Below are 24279 nucleotides of genomic sequence, written 5' to 3'. Positions count from 1 at the left end.
TTCTTTGTTCCGATTACCAATTTATTTATTTATTTTTTAATTAATACATGTGTCGCATCTATCACGTATTACTATTGACGAGACTATTAAGTATCTGTATCTTATCTTTTCTTAAGAGATCACTCGAGGATCTTAACGAAATACGCTACTTACTACTATACTACTACTAGTAGTACAATACTTTGTTTTATTCACCTAACTTTTATTTTTCGTAGCAAGCTCTAATCGTGTTTGTTTCACGACTATGCGAGAATTATTTATTTTAGTCCTGAAGTCGTTGCAATCATACTGTCCCATGATATATATGTACATACATATTTCCTATATCTTCTATCCGCACATTGAGTCATTAGTGAAGTTCGTTTTGAAAATATCCTTGGTTATTTAAGTTCCCTATAGAGACCCCAAGTAGGTATTTACAATTTACGTTATAATAATCTACAATCTATACATATCTGAGCTGAATTTAACAAGATCCAGAATACAGTACAAATAATTTTATTTTTATCTGAACGGTTTCACCTAAGAACTGGTTTTATAAAGAAAATAATTGTTATCTTTGTTGACAGTCGTTCATAAATATAGAAACTACGTAATTTTATAATATTAAGTGCACGAGTCGAGTTTTAATTTACTGACCCCGAGGTCAAACGAGTCTACCAGTACAGTTTATGCTTTCATACTATACAAACAGATTTCAATTAAACATAGACAGCCTTAATAACTTTAATTAAATCATATTTCGCTTAAGAACCCGTTAAACTTTTCGTAACAAAATTGCGAGAGTTTATAGTGTTTGATGCACAGGGGTGATCGAAAATAATTACTTATTTTATTTTCACAAATAAATTAATATTTTAATTTTCGTTACCGTTTTTAGGTTGAAAATGCATTTATGCGTGATACGTGAGTGTAAAATAGATTTTAATTTTTTTTTTGGTGTTGTAAGCAGACTCATTACTGCCTAGTAACACCATAGCTGTTAGTTCCCGTAAATTAGAGTTGTCAGATATCATAGTTGAACATTAGGGTAAGTTGAAGACATTGTTACATGTCATTTCTAGTACCATCTCAAAGTCACGATTTCTACTTTGAAGTCTAAGATACACAACACAACGATGTCAGGCTTAAGTCTATTAGCGTCATCGTTAATCACCGTAAAACCCTGACACGAAAATTCTCATTCCCACCATAGCTTCATCTCAAAAGCGACATTCACACGTGACAACTTCAATTACGGTAATTACATACAAACTCGACACTGTCATCCTTACGCGCGGTGTCATGCGCACGTCATATGCCCCGCCCACCTGTCGCGAAGCCAGCGTTAAGACATTACGCGTCATTCCCGCCCACGCGCCTTACCCGTGGGGGGCGTGTGAGAGCCACGTGGAAAAATTCACGTAAATTTATTGCAATCCTTGATAAGCCATTGCTCTGTGACCGCTAGCATATCTTGATACTCCACAGTGTAATTACAAAGAGGACGATTACAAAAAGGAAGATTATCTTTTTTTGGGATAGAACATTTTTGTTTCTAACTGTACTTAAGCTTAGAAATTGTTTAACTTGAAGCCGTGTTAGTAGGAATCGAGAGTATTTTGTCAGATTGTGATACTATTTGCACTAATTGTGTTAAACATTCCAGTTATACAATAATTGAAAATAGATGTACATATATTTAAAGTAACTCAAAAAAATATTTTAAATATTTTTATACTTGCAATTTTACGTCTTGAATTTTAGTTCTTTCTTAAAATTGATTGCATGAAACATACATCTGAACTTTGCTTGATAGATTATCTGGAGCTAGATATCTATAATGACAATAACATAGCCACATTACATGTATACAATATAAAGCCAATTATAAATGTGGTAAGTAAACGATAAAATACATAAAATTCAAATCAGCTTAACAAACATAACCTTTATTCTCTTCTAAAGCTAACAATTAAGACGAAAAATCCACATCAAATTGTTTACGGTGAATTAAAATTTCAAGACCACCGGCCTTGTGTTCCCCAACGTTTTATTAGAACGAAGTGAAATTATTTAATCATGCACACATAACATAATTGCTTTAGGCCTCCCCGCCCATAACGATGTAAACGCATTGTAATTTATGCAAACATGTCGACGAGAATAGGCGAATGTATAATGTGGACAGAGTGTTTGTACTCTGAATCGTTTGTTAGAATTCAAACTCTGCTTTGAAGAATGAAATCAACAAGATGAACTTAAATTTTGTAAACATAATCTATATAATATATAAAAATGAATTGCTGTTCGTTAGTCTCGCTAAATCTCGAGAACGGCTGGACCGATTTGGCTAATTTTGGTCTTAAAATATTTATTTGTGAAAGTCCAGAGAAAATTTAAAAGGTAATTTAATTTAAGGTAAAAAAAATACAATTTTGTTTTCCTCTGATATGTCCCGCGTCAGACGGATTCCTTTTGTTTGTTTTAAGTTTATTTTATACAAAAGCTTAGGTCTTTTATTTATCGATTAAGGCACTGCGAAGTCTGCCGGGTCAGCTAGTACTTAATAAATATTTCTAACTTAAAATTCGTCTTCGTTAAAATCTCATTATCTAATAAACGACAGCTTCATTTCATCGCATATACGAACCCCGATGCAAATTAGTTCGTCTAGTATGGAAAGTAGAGTAAAGCGTAAAATATAAAAGTAAAAATATTGGTAAAATAAATAAGAACTTTTAATAAAAAGTAAACCACAATTTGAGGAACATTGTAAAGTTTATTTTAACATAACTGAAATTCTTTCATGATTTAAATATGCATTAATGCATTTATTAACAATTCATGACATAACATAAATTTTTTCAAAAAATATTCTAAAAAACATAACGCAAAAATCTCACAGAGGCAATTTCACACTAGACGAACTATTTTGCATCGGGGCTTGTATCTCGTATTACTGCAAAAGCGATTAACTTAATATATTATTTTAACTGTACAAAACCGACCTAAGCGTTAAGATACAATACCTTAAACTCGTAAATTTGTAAAGTTGCAACGCAGATTTGCTCCTACAAGACAAGCATGCTCGAGTCTGCGAATGATAATATCTCTTCCTGTGTTATTATATGAATACCGCTATTTCACACCTGTACTCAACTGCGGTGTCCATGAATCATATTAACAATACTATGACGTAATTCACTTTGGATTTAACTGCAACAACACGTTATTTAGGTATCAATGAAGTGGAACCGTGATTTAAGCGCATGAATTCTCGGTTCGATAAGTTGATGAAAATTTATTACGGCTTGCGGCCATCGTGTGGCGTAATACGCCGAGCGTATTAATATTTGTAAACACGTCATGGAGGGGACGGAACGTGGAATCGTAATGTAAAAGAATTATAATACAGCCATTCACGTCAGTTCAGGCTTTCGATGATATCTCAAATTAAAGTTAAAGAACTGACAACAAGCTCTTTTTTTTATTGCTTAGATGGGTAGACGAGCTCACAGCCCATCTGGTGTTAAGTGGTTACTGGAGCCCATAGACATCTATAACGTAAATGCGCCACCCATCTTGAGATATAAGTTCTAAGGTCTCAAGTATAGTGACAACGGCTGCCCCACCCTTCAAACCGAAACGCATTACTGCTTCACGGCAGAAATAGGCAGGGCGGTGGTACCCACCCGTGCGGACTGACAAGTGGTCCTACCACCAGTAATTACGCTAATTATAATTTTGCGGGTTTGATTTTTGTTACACGATGTTATTCCTTCACCGTGGAAGTCAATCGTGAACCTTTGTTGAGTACGTATTTGATTAGAAAAATTGGTACCCGCCTGAGATTCGAACACCGGTGCATCGCTCAACACGAAAGCACCGGACGTCTTATCTGTTAGGCCACGAGAATTTCAAAATTGGATTCCAATCTGTTTATATTGGAAATGGATCAATAAACAATAAACATACATAAACACAAAAAACACAGAGTATGCTTTAGCTACATATGAAATATAACAAAAACCTAGATATATGCATATAATAAACTTTATTTTCTCGATCTCCGAGTCCTGGATCAACGAGGCCAAGGTTCGTTTTGAAACACTCTCGGTTCGTCAAGATCTCAGTCACATTGTCACGTGTGTAGATCTACGGTCCACGATAAGAACGTGGAAAGCGAATAAGATCGTATTGGCATAGTGACAAAGAGCTATGTTAATGATATTAGAGTATCCGTGACTTATAATATGGATATAATAGGCTTCGTATTTATTGTAAAGTCGAATTAAAATATATTAGTGAGTATCCATATTTAGCCCTAGGATTCACAGCGGCGACTACAGGGAAATATTTCGAACGATGAAGTTCAGGTAGACCGCGGCAATGATAATAATTTATCTCTCTTAAATTCGGCAACGAACTTAGAGATGCTTAGATTCTCAATTGTCTCACCGCTTAGCGGACGACAGTATAAGCAGAAAAGTCACAACCTGAAACTAAGAAGAGTTTCATTCGAAAGGACTGCCACAGACCATTTATGGATATAATGGGACATCATTTATGAACTGCCACCTCATTTAAGGTGCCAATAACAATCATGGCGAAATCGCCTGAATAGGTAGAACTTTCTGGCAGTCTCCGATATATCTACTGGTTTTACTACGCATTTAATAGTGGTAGGGCATCTTGTGAGTCCGGACGTGTAGGTACCGTCATTCTGCTGACTATCTCTATCGTGAAGCAGTAATGCGTTTCGATTTGGAGGCTAGAGTAGCGGTTATGCTATAGAACTGTGACGTAGAACTTATGTCTCAATGTGGGTTGAGGCATTTGCGTTTTCGATGTCTATGGGCTCCGGTGACCACTTTACACTAGGTAAGCCGTCAGCTTGTTCACCCGTGTAAAATAAAAAACTGAGAAAAAGAAAAATTCACCAGAATCGACGCAAATGGAATTTAGCATACCAGAGCGTTCATACCAGAGGATTATGTTTGCTCCTATTTATGCGCGTGTGTTGGGCAATTGCAATGAGATAACTTAGGAATCTTAAATGAGAATAATTTAGGCTTGAACTTATCATGTCTAGTCAGAAACTACAAAATGCAATGATCCTTATTAATGTATTTTTTTTTCTTTGTCGCATACAGGGAAAGGAAGTTAACGGCAAACCTTAACAGAAATATCCCAATAAGTTTGTTATTTTATAATTGATTCGCCATTAACAAAATCTGAGGTGTAAAGTTTCTGTATTTTGCTTTTGATTAGGCCGTAGTAAATATAAGTTAGTTTTTGATGAGTGAAAATTATTTCAGAAACACTATGTATAATAGACGATTTTTTTTTTATATTTTTTTTTTTTAATTTTTTTTTTTTTTTTATACACGCCACGTTAACCGGCCCCGTGATAAGTTCGTAAAGAACTTGTGTTACAGGTACCAGATAACGGATATAAATGTAAGATTTTTATTATAATTTTATAATTTTATATAATTTTTAAAATATTTTATTTAATATACATCCATAACCCTGGAAAAGACATTTATATTTATCATACAAATATCTTCCCTTGGCGGGATTCGAACCCGCGACCCCCTTGTGTAGTGACCATGTCACTTACCACTACACCAGACGACCGTTAAAATGACCACGAAAACTATATAGCATTCAAAAAGTTTGAAATTGTGTAAGGTGGTATCAAAGAAACGCGAGATTAATACGTAAATTTGTTATAATAACAGATTAAAATAACGAGGTGGACAGTATTACAGATTTTCAATATTAAATTGTCCAGAGCTGCAGTTGAGAAGTGACTCACAGTTAAGTGGAGACAACATTGTTTATAAGTTCCGTAGCTGAGACCCAATCATTACTATTAATGCAGTCGTTCCGATAACCAATGAGTTTTCTCCGCCCATGAGCGAATACAATAAACAAACATGGAGGTGAAGCTATTTCTAACTGAAATCGTTCATTTTACATCGATACTCTGCGGTGGGCCTATTCTATTTATCTATATATCATTGATTCGTAATCGAGCAGGGCTGGTACTAATAAGATCGCGTAAACTCTAGAAATCAGAGTTTTTAGTCATTTGAAGCCGGTATTAATAATATTCACTGAAATCTATTATGATAATATTATTTAGTGACGACACTAATCTATTATATTCAGAATAGAATAGAATAGAATTAATAGAAGTATCAATGGGAATATATTAGATTGGGATCTTTGGCTATTAATCAGATAATACCTAATGACGCTATTTTTTTCTGGACCAGGGGCCAAACCTTCTGGTGGACCCTGGGCCTTGGGAGCCCACCAAGTATGTGGGACTGGACAGTCCGCAGAAGTTGGGAGCGGACCACAGGTCCAAGAGTATTTAAGGATCTACCAACTAAAAGACTCCCCACACTCTCGCCCAAGCATCCCCCCTGAGGTCAGAACCTGGACAGAGTAAGGGTGTTACCGCGGTCAACACCGCAGTCACATGCACGACTCATCCCAAGGACGCTCGTCTGACGGAGCCTTCGAGGCGCAACGAAGGCTTTGGAATGTCAGCCGCCTCGGTACGGCAGCCCGTCAGGCCATCCAGGCTGGTATCCCGGGATGCCACGCTGGGTCAGAACCACCCTACCAACGAGTGCTATCTGAGTTCTACTGTTACATCATTTTTTATTTGAGTAATAGTGATGAGGTAAAATGGTCTTTTCGTACCAAGTGAAGGCAGAGGCACTACGTATAAGGAATGAATTCTGTGCTAATGGTAGGATAGGATATGCGATGGTATAAAGCAGTTTTTATTTATTTATTGCTTAGATGGGTGGACGAGTTCACGGCCTCACCTGGTGCTAAGTGGTTACTGGAGCCCATGGACATCTACAACGTAAATGCCGTCACCCACCTTGAGGCATGAGTTCTAAGGTCTCACTTTTAACAGTAACACGGCTGCCCCGCCCTTCAAACCGAAACGCATGCTTCGCGGCAGTAATAGGCAGGGTGGTGGTACCTACCCTTGCAGACTTACAAGACGTCCTACCACTAGGGATCGGTACGCTACGTCAAGGATCTTATTTTTAACGTACATTAATATCGTTAACCAATTACTATCAAGTTCTGTGGGGCTATAAGCTTTAATAAATAAATTATATTGCTACATTCACTTTTAAATATCAATCTTACAGTACACAAATTGTAATTTTTTGTATAAAATTTATCACAGACATCCCTATTTCAATAACTTTCACGTTCAGCGGGAATTTTCGATATTTTCGATTGATTCAACGACTTATTGTGATCTCGTACTGTACCGTACACGTACCGTTATAGGAACAATTTGATTGGGAGATACGCCAAACAAGCGTTCCAGTTATTTTTGATTGTTTAATGTATTAAAATTGATTCCATTTGGTATCGACTGGGAGGTCCTATTTGTTGAATATGATTTTGGATTTGTTTTTGATGACGAATAGTTGCGATTATTTCGGTCGTTTATAATAATAGAAATAAATGGTTTGAAATTATGTTATGTTATGTTACTTTTATGTTATCAACCTATTGTTAACGATGTATGTATTTATTTATCTTTAAATATATATTTCTTCTGTGCGTGTTTTTGTCACTGAATTCCTCCTAAGCGGTTGGACCGATTTTAATGAAATTTTCTATATACCTTCAGGTGGATTCGAGAATGGTTTAGATTTAAAAATTAGCCCGGCAGATGACGCTGCAGTCGGTATCTAGGTTATTTATCTTTCCTAGAAATAATTTATATGGCAAAACAACGTTTGCCGGCCTAGCTAGTATACATATGTAATAATTTGTTCGAAGAGGTATTCATTAGAGAGTCACCCGACTCTGATTGCTGCTTCTACATTATTTGTACGGAAATCAATAAAATCATCTCTTTTTAATAAACGTTAGGCAGCGGCTTGGCTCTACCCCTGGCATTGCTGACGTACATGAGCGACGGTAACCACTCACCATCAGGTGGGCCGAATGCTTGCCTACACGGGCAATAAAATAAAATTATATTTCCAAATTCTTTTCAAATTTAATTAAAGTAAATTATCTGAAAATTGGTTCAAAATTAGAATACAATAAATAATAACTCAACGGATATATACGACCAGAATCCACTGTATTGCTAACGAGACGAATAAGTTTTTTTTTTTTTTTTTTAATAAACCATCACACATCGCGTCGCTTCTCCTCTATACAGCAAGTCGAACCTTATGTAAATCAGCGCAAGACTAGTACGCAACAAATGTTATACAAACAAACATGCCCCTGGATATACAGATTAATGATGGTATAACTAAAGCACGGGCAGTAATTTTGTTAACAAATGTACACTTGTCTGAATTGATTGATGGCATTGTAATTCTTTACATGTATAACACAAACACTCGTGCTACTTCAGTGCTTTGTTTGAACCTTGTGATATTAATGATGTTGGTAGTGTTAAATATTGTTCAGAGCAGTTGGTAGTGCAACGTACTGCGTATAAAGAAGCACTTAAATGTGTTGGTGACGTCATAAAGGGAAATTAGGGTCAATGGCCTCGTGTGGCGCGGGAGGGGGAACCATCAGACCTATTTGCGGGTTAGTAGTGAATTTACCTCGTATTTTTAGTAATTTTCGCAACCATTCACTAAAAAGCTATCCGTAATATTATAGATATCACATAATCTCTACAAGTATAAAACAATCATTGTATTCACAAAGGCCATAGTCACAATAGAAGTGATAAATGCACAAAACAGCCACAGGCGTAGAAGCGGCCCTATCATTACTTACAGCGACTAAACTGACTAGAACCGTTCCTTTGGTTAATTTCGAATAAAATGTAAGATGTTGCATTGATTTCTAAGGCCCATTTTAATTGGACGTTTACTGTAGAGACCTTTAATTCGTAACTTATAATGATATTTATAAACTAATTCGTATATGTGTTGCTTAGCAAATAATATTTAGTCGTATTATTGGTAGCATGATTCAAAACGTATATGTTCGTATATAATAATATGACTAAATTACTAATTTAATTTAGTTTTGAATTCTTCTTGATTACTAGTGCCTTTGTACATAATTTTCCTATTACTCTGTACTGTGTCTTGTTTTCTGTGTGTACATAAATAAATAAATAAATAATAAATAAGTTTGTAATATTTTCGTAAATTGTCAGCATTTAATTCGATTGAAATATATAAGTTCGATAAAGCACTTTTGTATTAATTAACATTTTCACTTTCTGCACCAGAACCCACGTTGTCAAACTAGTATTGAATCGATCGGCATAGTGGTTTGTGCGACGAAAGGGTATTATTGTTTGTGGCATTATCGTTACATTGTTCGGCTGGCATATATTGAATTGTGTGCCTATTGTTTTTCGGCCGTCTCTCGGTCGCTATGTGTGTGGTTTTATTTATTGCCTTTCAGCGCTTTCGGTTCCATGAGATTTGATGACTCTTTCAATTGTGTTAAGGAAAACTTACACTGTGTTCTAATTTCATCGAAATTAAGGCATATGTTTCGTTTAATTTATTTAATAGCTTAAATGGATGAGCTGACCACGTGACATGATGTACTACTGAAGTCAATGGACGTCATTCACCTAAAGACACTCAGTAAAAGTTCAGGTTATATTGGACTAATAGTTATCGTGCCCTGCTGCCTTCTGAGCAATGCATCAGTGGTATGATATAAAACCAATTCAAGTCAATTGTTCCAAATTTTAAGTAGTTAGTAAAAACTAAAGAAGCGAAGGAATGGTAGAAACATGAAATGATGCACGCCCATGTTCGGCCCAGGATTTTCTATTAAGATTCTATTAAGTCCTCATTAAGCAACAGTTTCTCCCAACAAGCTCAGCCCATTACCACAATAATTGCAACATCAATAACCCTGGTTAGTAAGACAGGGAACCCATGGTCCGGAAAGAGGCGGTTGCTCCTAGACCCAACTCGTGCCTCGCAAGGGGAGACAACGATCCTGTCCTTCCAGAACGTCTGATTTCGTCGTGGTAAAAATAGGCAGGAATGCAAGAAACTAACCCGTGTGAGCTCATTTTTCTTCCTACCGACAGGGTTCGTAATAGCAAGGGAAATGTTTTTCTAAGCATAATAAAGAAAGAAAGGTAATAAAAACGTTGGTCACTAGAAGATTTATATTGATTTCAAAGTATTTATCGTCATTATCTTAATACATCTGGCGTCTCGAGGGATCTATCTGCTATATTTATACTTTCGCAATAAAAATCTGGGAATTTGGAGTCTAGTTTAGTGAGAAGTCTTCGAAACCATCTTAATGTATTTGAAGGGAAAACATACTTGTGGATATTGCCAAAAAAAAAGGAGTCGTTTGGGGTTTGGAAAGCACCGAAAATAGCATTCAGTTTCCAATTGGTCATGTGGTAATGTTTAAATGAGTTTTCCAGCAATGGGTATTTGAAGCAATAACAGTAGTAAAAGGTAATTTTTTTAGTTTGAGTTCGGCCATCATTCTTACAGTTTGTTTAGTATAATTATTTATTAATGATGCACCTTATTTCATCATAATGTCACCATACATGCCCAATTAGCATAGCCCACCCCATAGCAATAGCGATCGCTACGTCATCCATGACTACTGATCGTAATATTATGGCTATACTATTACATCAGATTAAGAACATCAAAGCTACGCAGATGAAAACGTTAGCCCGTATCGAAGATCTAAACGGAGTGTGAAAACATAATTATAACCCTAACTCTTTTCTTAATAAATTACAAAAAATATATATATACACAGTTAACTTGACTCCTCCCACACAACGATTTGATCGCATTAAGAATACCGCATTGTTTTAACCAGATATTTCGAATTAAGTACCACTAGACTCTTATCATTAATCTTAATTGTGGAATAACAATAAAATATTAACGGAGAGCTCCGGATCTATGTTACGAAAATGTACTTTAATCTTGAAACGTTAAAGCGTATTTCTAATGACTAATTGTCGGCGCATTAGAGGCTTATAAAAACTGTATCGTGGGAATTCTGTCGATAGATGTGGCTCGTCTATTTTCTGATCGATCTAGATGGAATCTATATTATCAGCTATGTGATATTGGGCGGTCTAATCTAAGTCCGGGATTGGGATTTAAATGTAGTATCTTTTGTACTTTTATTCCTATCTCTGGAATTACTTTTAAATGCTTTTTAAAGGCGAATAACTACCTATCCCACTTGCTCAATATTTATCAATTTCAATGTCTCTTGATCGAAGTCTTTATTTTTTATCCTCATATTCAAGAAAAATTGTGATCTCGTTTATTTTTGACCCGAAGTGAAATGCTCAGAATCTGTACCAATAATCAGGCTGTTTAACTTTTGCAAATTTTAAAATCTGATTACACGTCACCGTGTGAACATGTTCAGTACGTAATTACTTAGTAATATTATTAATCAGCTCGAGTATTTAATTTCGGTCGATAAATTGTAGAATTCAGAAATTGCAGGTACGTTCGCACGCTAGCTTTAGTCATTAATACTGTTTGAGTATTATTTTTTTAATATGCGCATAATATGGTCGCATAATATATTATGATGGTAAAATCTGAGTAATGTAGAAAATCATTATTGATAATTTATTATCATATGTTGACAATAAATGGTGAAGTTCAACTGTACCTTAGTTATAGTTTTTTTATTATTTTTTTTGCTTAAGTGGATGGACGAGCTCACAGCGCCCCTGGTGTTAAGTGGTTACTGGAGCCCATAGACATCTACACCGTAAATGCGCCAACCACGCCACAATTTGTCTAATGAAATAAGTACTCAACAAATGTTCACGGTTGACTTCCAAGGTGAAGGAATAACATCGTGTAATAAAAATGAAACCCGCAAAATTATAATTTGTGTAATTACTGGTGGTAGGACCTATTGTGAGTCCGCGCGGGTACTACCGCTCTGCCTATTTCTGCTGTGAAGCAGTAATGCGTTTCGGTTTGAAGAGTGGGGCAGCTATTATAACTATACTTGAGACCTTAGAACTTATATCTCAAGGTGAGTGACGCATTTACGTCGTAGATGTCTATGGTCTCCAGTAACCATTTAACACCCGGTGGGCTGTGAACTCGTCCACCCAACTAGCAATAAAAAAAAAGTTATTATTTGAAAATTTAATATAGACGAAATACTACCGAATCGCTCTATCATTTTTTAACATGTTTTTTTTTATTAGTTTCGTAGCACTCATATATAATAGATTGATTACCCGGATGCGTCGATAAATAATAAACATTCGCCGATATAATTATAAACAATGCTGGTAATATTAGAAGAGTTATTATGCGGATCTAATGTCTTCGATTGGAGTTTATGAAAGATCAACAATTAGTTTTAAAAGTCAAGTAAGATAAATCGTTGACGTTATCCGAAGATAATTTTGTGAAGATAATTTTGCATGTTTTTGTTAAATTTGTACTTATATATTAATATTTTAAACTTTAAATATGTTTTTTTTGTAGGACAAAGATGTACGGGCTCACGGAAGCTCATGCTCTCGGTATGATTTTGTTTGACCCCATTAAAAAATTACGAACTTGTGTTAAATGTTTTTTTTTTGTTTTTTTTATTGCCCTTGTAGGCAGACGAGCATACGGCCCACCTGATGGTGAGTGGTTACCGTCGCCCATGGACTTCAGCAATGCCAGGTGCAGAGCCAAGCCGCTGCCTACCGCTGATATTTATCTAGGACTATTATACTGTAAAGTTTTTTTTTTTTTTTTTTTTTTTTTTTTTATTGCCTTTGTAGGCAGACGGGCATACGGCCCACCTGATGGTGAGTGGTTACCGTCGCCCATGGACTTCAGCAATGCCAGGGGCAGAGCCAAGCCGCTGCCTACCGCTTAATACTCTCCACAAGCCTCGTTTGAAGAAGGACATGTCATAGCGCTCGGGAAACACCGAGGAGGGGAGCTCATTCCATAGCCGGATGGTACGTGGCAAAAAAGATCTCTGGAAACGCACTGTGGATGACCGCAGTGGCTCCAGGTAGTATGGATGAACTCTACTCCGGTGGCGGGCGGTGCGATGGTAAAAACGAGATGTTGGTATCATCTCGAACAATTCCTCAGAGCACTCCCCATGGAACATACGGTATAAAATACAGAGGGAACCGAAGTCCCTCCGCAGACCCAGAGGCTCCAAACGATCCGAGAGAATGGGATTATCGACAATCCGAACGGCCCTCCTCTGTATGGAGTCAAATGGAAGAAGCTGGTATTTGGGAGCCCCGGCCCAGAGATGGGAGCAGTACTCCATGCGAGGCCGGACTTGTGCTTTATAAAGCAAAAGTCTTTGTCCAGGCGTGAAGCACCGCTTCGCTCTGTTGAGGACTCCCAGCATTTTGGACGCCAACTTGGCTTTGCCTTCCAAATGACTCCGAAACTGGACATCGCTCGAAACGTCGACCCCAAGTATCCCGATACTCTCGGAAGGTTGCAGGGATACTCCTTGGAATTGCGGCGCCATGACAAAGGGGTCCTTCTTCGCAGTGAACGCGCAAACTTGTGTCTTTATCGGGTTGAATTGAACCAAGTTCAATTCACCCCATTCGGAGACTCGCCCCAGAGAGTTCTCCACTTCAGACACAAGTTTTGATCGTCTCTCTTGCACCACGCTCCGAGAGAGACTCTGATGGCCGATATATCGCGCATCCCCCGTGCTATCATCTGCATAGCAATGCATGCCATCAATAGACAGCATGTCATTGATATACAGGATGAAAAGCGTGGGGGAGAGCACCGAACCTTGTGGAACGCCAGCGTTAATGGTCATGGTATCAGAACAGTCACCGTCTACAACGACCGTGATGCTCCGCCCATCCAAAAAGCTAGCGATCCACTTGCAGAGACCCTCGGAGATTCCGTAAGATGGTAACTTCGATAGAAGTGCCCTATGCCAGACCCTGTCGAAGGCCTTCGCGATATCAAGGCTCACAGCAAGAGCCTCGCCCTTGCTCTCCAAGGCTTCAGCCCACCTGTGAGTAAGGTATACAAGAAGATCGCCAGCTGAGCGACCGTGACGGAAACCGTACTGTCGGTCACTGATCAGCTGGCGATCCTCAAGATACTTCAGGAGTTGTGTGTTTATAATTCGCTCCATCACCTTGGAAAGCAAGGAAGTTATCGCGATAGGCCTGTAGCTCGATGGGTCCGACCGGTCACCCTTCTTGGGGATAGGGTGGACGTGGGCGGTCTTCCATGAAGACGGAACCCTGTTAGTGCAATAAGAGAGGCGATACAAACGCGTTAGCGCAGGTGTCAGCTCAGGGGCGCACGTTTTCAAAACCACTGCGGGGATGCCGTCCGGCCCACTCGACTTATGGACGTCCAGGAGTCGGAGCTCCCGCCTGACTGCACACTGTGTGAAGCAGATATCCGGCAGGGAGCTATCACACCGGGGGATGTTCGGTGGTGTGGCACCCCCGTCGTCCACAGTCGAGTTCGAGGCGAAGAGTTTGACCAGAAGGTCAGCCTTCTCTTTCGCGCTGTGGGCCAGACTGTCATCGGACTTGCGCAGTGGTGGGAGACTAGACCTGCAAAAGTTTCCTTCTGCAGCTTTGGCGAGCGACCAAAAAGCACGGCTCCCGGAGGGATAGCTCTTCAATCGCTCGCCAACTCTAGCAACGTGCTCCGACTTCGCCTTGGCAATTACCTTCTTGTAGGACCTGGAAGCGGCGTTATATTTCCGCCTTTCCCCTGAGATGTTAGGATCCCGACGTCTCCTGGCATTATCCCATGCCACGTATGCGGACCGCTTGAGGCGTGCAGCATCCCTGCTGGCATTGTTATACCAGGGTCTGCTGCGACCCCCAACGGGCACTTCAGAGGAGGGAATAAACAATTCCATCCCCTGGAGCACCACGTCTTTAAGACGGTCCGCACAGACGTCAGGATCAGCAGAGGAAAAGCAGAACCGCCCCCATGGGTAGGATGCGTAAAATTCACGCAATCCATCCCAATCTGCTGACATATACCGCCAAACTCTTCGATACCCGGTCGTCGTTCGACGATCAGGACGAGAGAGTGGTACGGCAGCACGAATAAGGCAGTGATCAGACGATCCAAGCGGAGCGTCGACCACCACACTGTATCCGGCCGGATCTGTGGTCAGCAGAAGGTCCAACAAAGAAGGCTCGTGCCCCTCGATATCTGGGACACGGGTGGGCTGTGTCACCAGCTGGGAGAAGCCGTAGGCCAAGGCGAAATCGTAGGCAGTCCGACCCGGGAGGTCAGTGGTTCTGGACCCCAACCACTCTTGGTGGTGAGCGTTAAAGTCTCCAAGAACCACCACCTCCGCAGATGGGTACTGCTCAAGCACGCGGTTAGTCCCCTCTTGCACATGCTCAAACAGAGCTGAACCTGCATCACTGCTGTGGGACCTGTACAGGCACGCGTAGATTCGGCTACGGCCCCCGTGATCTACGCGCAGCCACAAGAGGGACAGGTCCCGTTGTTCGAGGCCCCGAAGACGGCGACAACAGACATCAGCCCGGACGAATACGCACACCCCGGCTTTACGCAGGAAGTTGTGCTCCAATACGTAGCCGGGGTACTCAAGGTATGAGGTATCATCCGGAGCAGATATCTGTGTCTCCGTTAAAAAAAGCAGGGCAGGCTGCGCCGTCTCAAGGTGGTGGTGTACGGCGTCAAGGTTGCTATGTAGGCCCCTGACATTGCTGAAATCCACATTAAATGTGGAATGGGGGACCGCCTGTGAAACCCTTTTCTTTTTTTTTGTCGACTTCATAGTTGTTCAATTTTCGGAGAGTAGGATTAGGAGAGGTAGGATGTTGGAGGTGAGACCGAGGCAACACCTGAATGAAGCGCGGAACATAGTACGTGCTCGACCGCGGATTGCGTGAGAGACCGACGCAGGGCATGGAAGGGCCCCCAGTCCACTCTGCATGCGATCGCCGGGATCCACTCCGGTCTCCGACTCCGGCACGACGACCGCACGACAGGATTTTACACCGGTTGGCGGGACAGCTTCCCGGGGCGGAGTTTAGTAGAGACACCCGGGTTCAGGTCCCCTACTGACCGGCGGGCGGCAGCGGGTACCGTTTCACTGGGTCTCCCTATACCCCCGTCAAACCATCACGCCCCGCGAGTTCGCACGCACGTCTGCTCCGCAAGTTCCAGGCGTCACCAAGACTTACCCCCAACAAGGAAAGGGAAAGGGAAGGGATAGAACTGGCTCTCCAACCCACACGCCGGAACACAGCTAGGCTATTTGGCGGCGGACTCTAGTTGGAGGGTGGTCGCCAGCCAGTCGGACTAGGTCCTACCACCGGTTATGTTTTCGGCTCCCGTTTAGCACCACCCAGGGGTCACTTGTAGGGAATCGCGGGTTAAACCTACGGAAGCGGGAAGCACCAACCCCCAAAAGAGGCTTCGCAGGCAGAATTAGAACAAGCTCACGGGCCTCTTAGTGTTAAGTATCTACCAGAGCCCAAGCTGTGGTCATGAGTGCCGCCACGCACCTTGGACATGAATTTAAAGTTTCAAATGTATATTATGTATGGCAACAATAAAACTCTTCAAAATTAAATGGGAAAGTACTACTGCTTTGCGGCAGAAACAGGTAAGTAACAGCAGATTTTTGAATTTTCAATTGTGACATCTTTGAGTTCCGGGAACCACTTAACACAAAATTGTATGAATACTTTGGACAATTTAAATTTACTTTTTGTCGCTTCATAGAAAACCATCCAAACATAAGAAAGAATCCAAGAGAAATATTACCAAGCATACACTAGATTGTGTATTTGAGCGAAGACACTGGTAGTAGGAGGACCTCTTGGGAGTCCGCACGGGTAGGTACCACCACCCCGCCTATTTCCGCCGTGAAGCAGTAATTGTTTCGGTTCGAAGGGCAGGGTAGCCGTTGTAACTATACTGAGACCTTAGAACTTATATCTCAAGATGGGTGGCGCATTTACGTTGTAGATATCCATGGGCTCTAGTAACCACTTAACATCAGGTGGGCTGTGAGCTCGTCCATCCAGCTAAGCAATAAAAAAAAAAAAGATTGATAATACTCGATCGCTTCGTTTCGTTATGATACTTCCTTAAACGAACTATTAATCACAATTTGAACACATTGACCGGCTATCATTACACATACATCTGCTCCTTGGTAGCGACGTTTCACACGAGCCGACCGCCAAAACAACATCGTACAGGGTGTACTACTACACAGGGTTGTTTCCGAAGTCGTACCTGTAACTATTACCTTATCCGAAACGATTTTCTTCATTGACTGAGTTCAACAAAACCACTTGTTGGTTTAGTTAAGTCATATTTTATCTGCCTTCAATACAAAGCGTATGCAGGCATTTAACATTGTAATAAAGCGCAATGATAAGTCCTTCTTCAAACGTTTTACTGGTGGTAGGAGCTCTTGTGAGTTCGCGCGGGTAGGTACCACCGCCCTGCCTATGTCTGCCGTGAAGCAGTAATGCGTTTCGGTTTGAAGGGTGGGGCAGCCGTTGTAACTATATACTTGTGACCTTAGAACTTATATCTCAAGGTGGGTGGCGCATTTACGTTGTAGATGTCCATGGGCTCCAGCGACTACTTAACACCAGGTGGAATGTGAGCTCGTCCACCTGTCTAAGCAATAAAAAAAACGTGGTTTTAAAAAAACACTGAGGGGTTGCCAATTGTCTAAAAGTGATCGAGTCTAAGAAAGACTAGACCATCACGTGGAGCGTAGACTCATTTTTCTTCAAAACATTTCCTATATTAGTTTCACTTTAATACACCTGGGCCATTTTAAGTTGTCCTAAAGTAAATATTAGAGGACCGATAGAGGAGAAACCGATCCTGAAAATAATGTGTTTGTTTCGGAGCACCCTGTATAAGGCACACGAGTGCAGCCGCGGCAAACAATGAAACGCGGTGATTAATTTATCGGTGCTCGGACTAACGAGGAACTATTCGGGGTCAGATTCTATGTCATTTGTAACTGGATCGCTGTGCCCACCTCCGCGAGGCTGTGAGAGGAGGAATCAAACAGGATTTTTTTTTATTGGTTAGTTGGGTGGACGAGCTCACAGCCCATCTGGTGTTAAGTTGTTACTGGAGCGTATAGACATCTAAAATGTAAATGCGCCACCTACCTTGAGATATAAGTTCTAAGGTCTCAGTTAGTTACAACGGCTGCCCCACCCTTCAAATCGAAACGCATTACTGCTTCATGGCAGAAATAGGCGGGGTGGTGGTACCTACCCGTGCGGACTCACAAGAGGTCCTACCACCAGTAAAGTAAATATTAATAAGCCATACTTTAAATTAAGTAAAATACAGAAAGTTTAAGATTATTTTGGAAGCTACAAAAATTTGTTATTTACCACTACCACTACCATTGACGTTTTAAAAAAGCGTCAGCAAAAAAATTGATCCCCTTTCTTAATTTGTATTACGAATAAAAGTGTTTTTTGTTTATTTGTGTGATTGTAATTTATGCCTATGCACATTATTCGATTATGTTGAAGTTATTCGCTTATGTGAGTTGAAGTTTTGTGCAACTGTGGGCAATCCAAGTCAGATGTAACCACCATTGGATTTCCGTGACATCATGCAAAACCTAAGCATGAACTCAATATCAATTCGGCATCCTTAAATACAATTGCTGTTGGGAATAAACTGTAACATTTCACCGAAAACAAAAAAAAGGTCTATAAAAATAGCGATATATTTGTTTTCATTTGAAAACTAATTTTAGATACTTTAAGGCAGACATACATGTTAATCTTTACTCATTTTTACCACAGAGAATAAATAAATGTAAACGTCCACACAGATTTCGCCACAGATTATAACGCTGAGATTATTTATAACTTCAGGGAAATTTTTAACTGTTCAACCATATTTTAGTATTTAAATAGTTCAAAGCTTCCATTTCAGGCAAACCATTAGCGTCATAGCAAAATTATGAAATTCCAAAATTTAAATTAATAGTGAAACAAACGTGTGCAACGTTAAGTCGACTACATATTACTACAACTATGGATAATGAATGTTGACTTACCATAGAATGCCCGAGGTATTCAGCCGCGTTGTCAGATATATAAAGCAGTTTCCCATTTTGCGTCATCATCATCAGAAACCCGTTAAGTGCCTGTCGGAAAACAACAATCGTAATATTAAATGAATAATAACATTTAAGTTTTATTGTTAGTGAAAAAAATATATAATGAGATGACTTGTACAAATATCATATTTAATTGCTGTTTATATATTATATCGTTTTGTTCAAGATTCATTTATAATTCCGGGTAGTAGTGTACTGTTTAGATGTCGATCATCGAAAACCTGATCGAATTGTTACAACATATTGACTTTTGCGTTGACAGACGATTTCGAGATGATTTAAATAATAATATGATCGAAAGACAAAATAATATGTCAATATCGGATTAGTCGTAACGTGTTTAGTAAATCGGCAGTGTCGGAGAAATGCCAATGGCACTAATGCGCCCACAGTTCCCTTTTTCGTGAGGGCTGCAAACGACAATTTTATTTCAATAACTTTCACCAAATTAACTGACTTGTATTGAAAATTAAGATGATCTTCTACAATTATTAGCGGGCTTATATAGCGATTGTATTGTGTTTAAACTGCATGTTGAGATTAAAATATTTGTAATTTCAACTTTGATTCTTTGAAAATAAAGATTACTGTATAATAGCCGAGTTCAACGTTCAACGTTCCTTTTCCATTTATCATAGGCAATGCCTATCATAAATACAGGCGTCGACAGAGACCTGAAAAAATCTAATTCTGCCAATGCAACTGCAAGAGTTATCATTTGTATGACTATGACATATAACTATAACACTAATTTTCATATCTAAATAACTATTAATACCTAACAATATAGTTATTTTTTTATTTTTTTTATATAGTTATGTTCATTGTACTGAGTTGAAATTTACATATTTTAAAACCCCGTAATTCTCTAAAGATTTAGATTAAAGTTTTTTGATAGTTTCACTGATGGTATGGGCCATATGTTGTGAAGCAGTGATGTGTTTCGGTTTGTAGAGTGGGACAGCAGTTGTGCTATAAAACTTGGATTAATATTAGAACTCATCTGTCAAGGTCGCGTTATTTACGTTGTTAATATCTATTATTCCCTTAAGCTCTTAACATCACGTGGGTCGTGTCCTCGTCCATCTATCGCAATAAATGAAAAAAAAAATATATATAAAAGTTGGCTTTATAAAAATAGTTAATAAACTCTTGTTCTGAGATGAAAATGTAGCCATCGGCACAGTTACTGATAGCTACTAACTAATGAGAAGGAATTTTGTAATCTAAAAATGTTTAACGGCAAGTATACATCTTAAATAAATTTATTATTATGTTTTTATTAAGCTTCCCCCTTTCAGAAGTATTTTTGTTTAAGTACAAACAAAATATTAAGACAGCTAAAATGAAAAATAGCTCCCAACTTATGATTAAAACTCAACGAATTAAAGTTAATAAGTGGTTCCAATGGACCACACCTCCATAATACTTGGTTTTACGTAAGGGATGTTTTGTCCCTCTCTGACAGGCAACAAAGGCAATAAATAAAGCGAGATGCTGAAATTGAAATTAATAGTAAAGATTTGTAAAAATTTGAATTTGAAGCGTGGGAAAGAAACGTGATAATAAGTTCAAAGTAATTTTGTGGTAAAATATTTATGATTCTCGAAATATAATTTACAATTGCATGTTCAAATGATGCCTAGTATACTCATGGTTGGCCGTGCTATGAGCCCACATGGGTTGATACCACAACCCTGTCTAGCCTGCTATGAAACAGTAATGCGTTTCGGTTTGAAGAATCGGGCAGCTGTTTTACCACAACAACTTTTTTTTATTGCTTAGATGGGTGGATGAACTCACTGCCCACCTGGTGGTAAGTGGTTACTGGAGCCCATAGACATCTACAACGTAAATGCGCCACCCACCTTGAGATATAAGTTCTAAGGTCTCAGTATAGTTACAACGGCTACCCCACCCTTCATACCGAAATGCATTACTGCTTCGCGGCATATATAAGCGTGGTGGTGGTACCTACCCATGCGGCCTCACAAGAGGTCCTACCACCAGTAAACTAAGACTTAGAACTCATGTCACGAGGTGGCATTTATGTAAGTTGTCAACGTCTTACGTCCGGTAACCATCGCAACTAAGCAATAAAAATACCTATAATGCATTGTAAGTAGGTATCAACGAACAGCAAACCCATGCTCTTAACAGATTAAGGACCAAGATTTTTTAGCGATTTTTGCCAAAAGTAATTAAATACATATGGATAAAGAATTACTCAAATAAGCTATTCCTACTTTTAGTTTTTTGATTATGCAATTATATTGTCGAATAGTCCCCCTTCAATGTTATAGCTACTAGCCCAGATGAGCCATGGCGATCCGTGTTTCTTACATATTCAATAGAAAATATGCGGTCAGGGATATTCTGGGCAGGTGAGTTGCGGCGATCTCAAGAGACCGCTTATTATGTTTTGGCAAAGTAATAGTATCCACCCACAGGACTGCTCCGGTCATTAACCTGTTAAGCAGTTATATTTTATATTTTCTATTCAAAATACAATTTAATCTTGAAATAGTTGGCACTCATGACGTAACGTTTATGCATACTTATTGGACGGGCCGCAAGATGGCTTATTTTAATTTTTTTTTATTCCCCTTGTAGGCAATAAAAAAATAAAAGACGAGCATACTGCCCACCTGATGGTGAGTGGTTACCGTCGCCCCTGGACTTCAGCAATGCCAGGGGCAGAACCAAGCCGCTGCCTACCGCAAAACGCAAAATTAATCGGTAAAAGACAAATCAATGTATTAATTGAGATGGTTTCTGTGGATTTCATAAAACACAAATTATATTAATGCCCCCTATACATAATACATAACTTCTATAATTCGAATAGTAAATACCTTTGAGAATCCGAAATTCGATGACGTCGTTGGTTGATGGCTTATGTCAAAGCGTTTGAATACTGTAACAAAAAAAACACATCATTAACAAATTTGTTTAAAAAAGGAGCAATAAGAAAACTAGATAAGATTGCAAACGCAAAAAAATCGAATTAACTAGAAAGCATAATAGTGCAGTTTTCAATATAATTAGTTTGAAATTATGATTTGTAAATATATTTTGTTTCTCAGTATATACATATATATCGATGTTGACAATATCGATGTCACACACTAACGGAATAAACTCGGTGCTTAATTAATCGATAGTATCTATCGATACTTTCACGTGTACTAGGAAAGTACGATAAACAATAACCAGAGCACTGATAATATCGATAAGCTTGGCCTCTGGTTTAGCTGTTAGGGTTCGTTCACACCAAGACTGTAAATCGATAATAGTCGGTTTTTATTTACAGCACATTATCTTCTTTGACTTTATTTATGATTTAAACATTTAAAATTAATGTTATAGTAACATTTGTGATAATTTTTGTTGTATGTATGTATTGTGAAAATTTTTTAGTTGAATTTCAATTTTTTCAATATATTTTTTTTTAATTTTTTTTTTTAATATTGAATTGTCATCGGTCCTTAATAAGTATACCGAATTTCGAGTTAATTCGACGTTTTGAAGGGGCTCAAAACCATGTTCAAAGATTCCGTTACAAACATACATAGACGTCTGAAGCTAATAAAAGCGTATTAAAAATACCTACGTAATGATGTCCAAATAAAAAAAACGAGCGGCGTTACGTAGAGTTTACAATTGATGCTGAATTCAATGACAAACTAAAACTAACTCATTCGATTCTGTCTTGTATCTCTAATTTCTATGTAATAGTTGTACCATAGCAAGCATCAGTCACAGTCAGAGCAAATAGCGCTCACGGGCCGCTCTAACTGATTCTAATGTGCTGATCATTTGTCTTGAAAACGTCTTGCCATTTCTCATTTCGAGCCGGCTAACATTGATTTTGGTAAAATATATTTCATAGTTATTCAAAGTCGGACAATTAACGTAATACTGAAAGCTTACGATTTTGGTTAGTTTATTACTTGTAAGTTTGATGTACATAATTATGTTGATATATCTGCATATTCGGTATTTGTAGGTATCGCCTATTTCTGCCGTGATGTAATGCGTTTCGGTTCGGGTGGGGCAGCCGTTGAGACCTTAGAACTCATATCTCAAGTTGGGTACCGGCATTTACGTTGTAGATGCTTATGGGCTCCAGGAACCACTTAGCACCAGGCGGGCTGTGAGATCGTCCATCCATGAAAGCTAATCAAAAAAAAATTAAATCAACTAACTACACACTATAGCTAGATTAGTTATAAAATAATTAATAAATTTAAATTAAACGAAGCACAAAAAAGGTTTCAATTTTGTAATTTTGAAAAAATCTTTAAATCCAGGTAGTAAAAAAATAAAACAAAAACGTTTCTCTAGTTATTAACTGAAAACTAAATGTAGGTCCAGACTCTAAATGATCATGAATAAGATATTCTGATAATTATTTTGTGTCAATTATAAGACTAGCAAACCTAATACAAAGATCATAAATTGCAAGTCAGGTCGGCTGAGACATCCCAGTAGCAAATGCTTTCACGTATTCCTGACAAGAAGATTTGAAAATTAAGACGACCGTTGCAAAGAGCTTTCAAACCTGTTTGACACACGAATGTGTGTCCGACGTGGGAATCGAACCTCGTCCCACGGTGCAGCAGTCATATGCTAATATGACTATTAAGCATTTTTTTTATTTTTATTATTGCTTATACAAGGTGGACTAACTCACAGCCCACCTGGTGTTAAGTGGTTCCTGGATCCCATAGACATCTACAACGTAAATGCGCCACCCACCTTGAGATATAAGTTCTAAGGTCTCAGTATAGTTACCCTTCAAACTGAAACGTATTACTGCTTCACGGCAGAAATAGGCGGGGTGGTGGTACCTACCCGCGCGGACCCATAAAGGTCCTACCACCAGTAAAATATGTTATATATTTGTAAGATAAATTCAGAATTGTTGCAAGATAACATGATAAATAAATTGCACAAATGCATGGGAAGATAGACATTTAATATATTAACGTCAGAAATTCGACAAATTAACTGGATGCTTCAAATATTAATACACAAAAGTATTTTACCATTGATGCTGTCGAAACTCATCGCTAAATACCCAAATTATGAAAAAAAAGTGTGAATATCTAGATTTGAACTTCCTCTATTAACGTGTGATTAGTC

At 38.8% G+C, this 24279-nt stretch overlaps 1 protein-coding gene across 2 annotated transcripts in view; it reads right to left on the bottom strand.

The window, feature by feature from the left end:
* Positions 1-24279, bottom strand: part of LOC101741363 (PAS domain-containing protein cky-1) — a 172555-nt gene that overhangs the window by 58814 nt on the left and 89462 nt on the right. For both annotated transcript variants that reach the window (XM_012694808.4, XM_021351418.3), the window contains exons 4-5: positions 21987-22048; positions 19069-19158 (exon numbers count right to left, since the gene is read on the bottom strand). In XM_012694808.4, the coding sequence (XP_012550262.1) occupies positions 19069-19158; positions 21987-22048 (152 nt within the window). The remainder of the gene's footprint in view (positions 1-19068; positions 19159-21986; positions 22049-24279) is intronic.

Source organism: Bombyx mori, chromosome 7 (genome assembly GCF_030269925.1).
Source record: "Bombyx mori chromosome 7, ASM3026992v2".
Classification (NCBI taxonomy): Eukaryota; Metazoa; Arthropoda; class Insecta; order Lepidoptera; family Bombycidae; genus Bombyx; species Bombyx mori.
The sequence above is the reverse complement of the archived record's forward strand: the minus strand, read 5'-3'. Positions and strand labels throughout refer to the sequence as shown.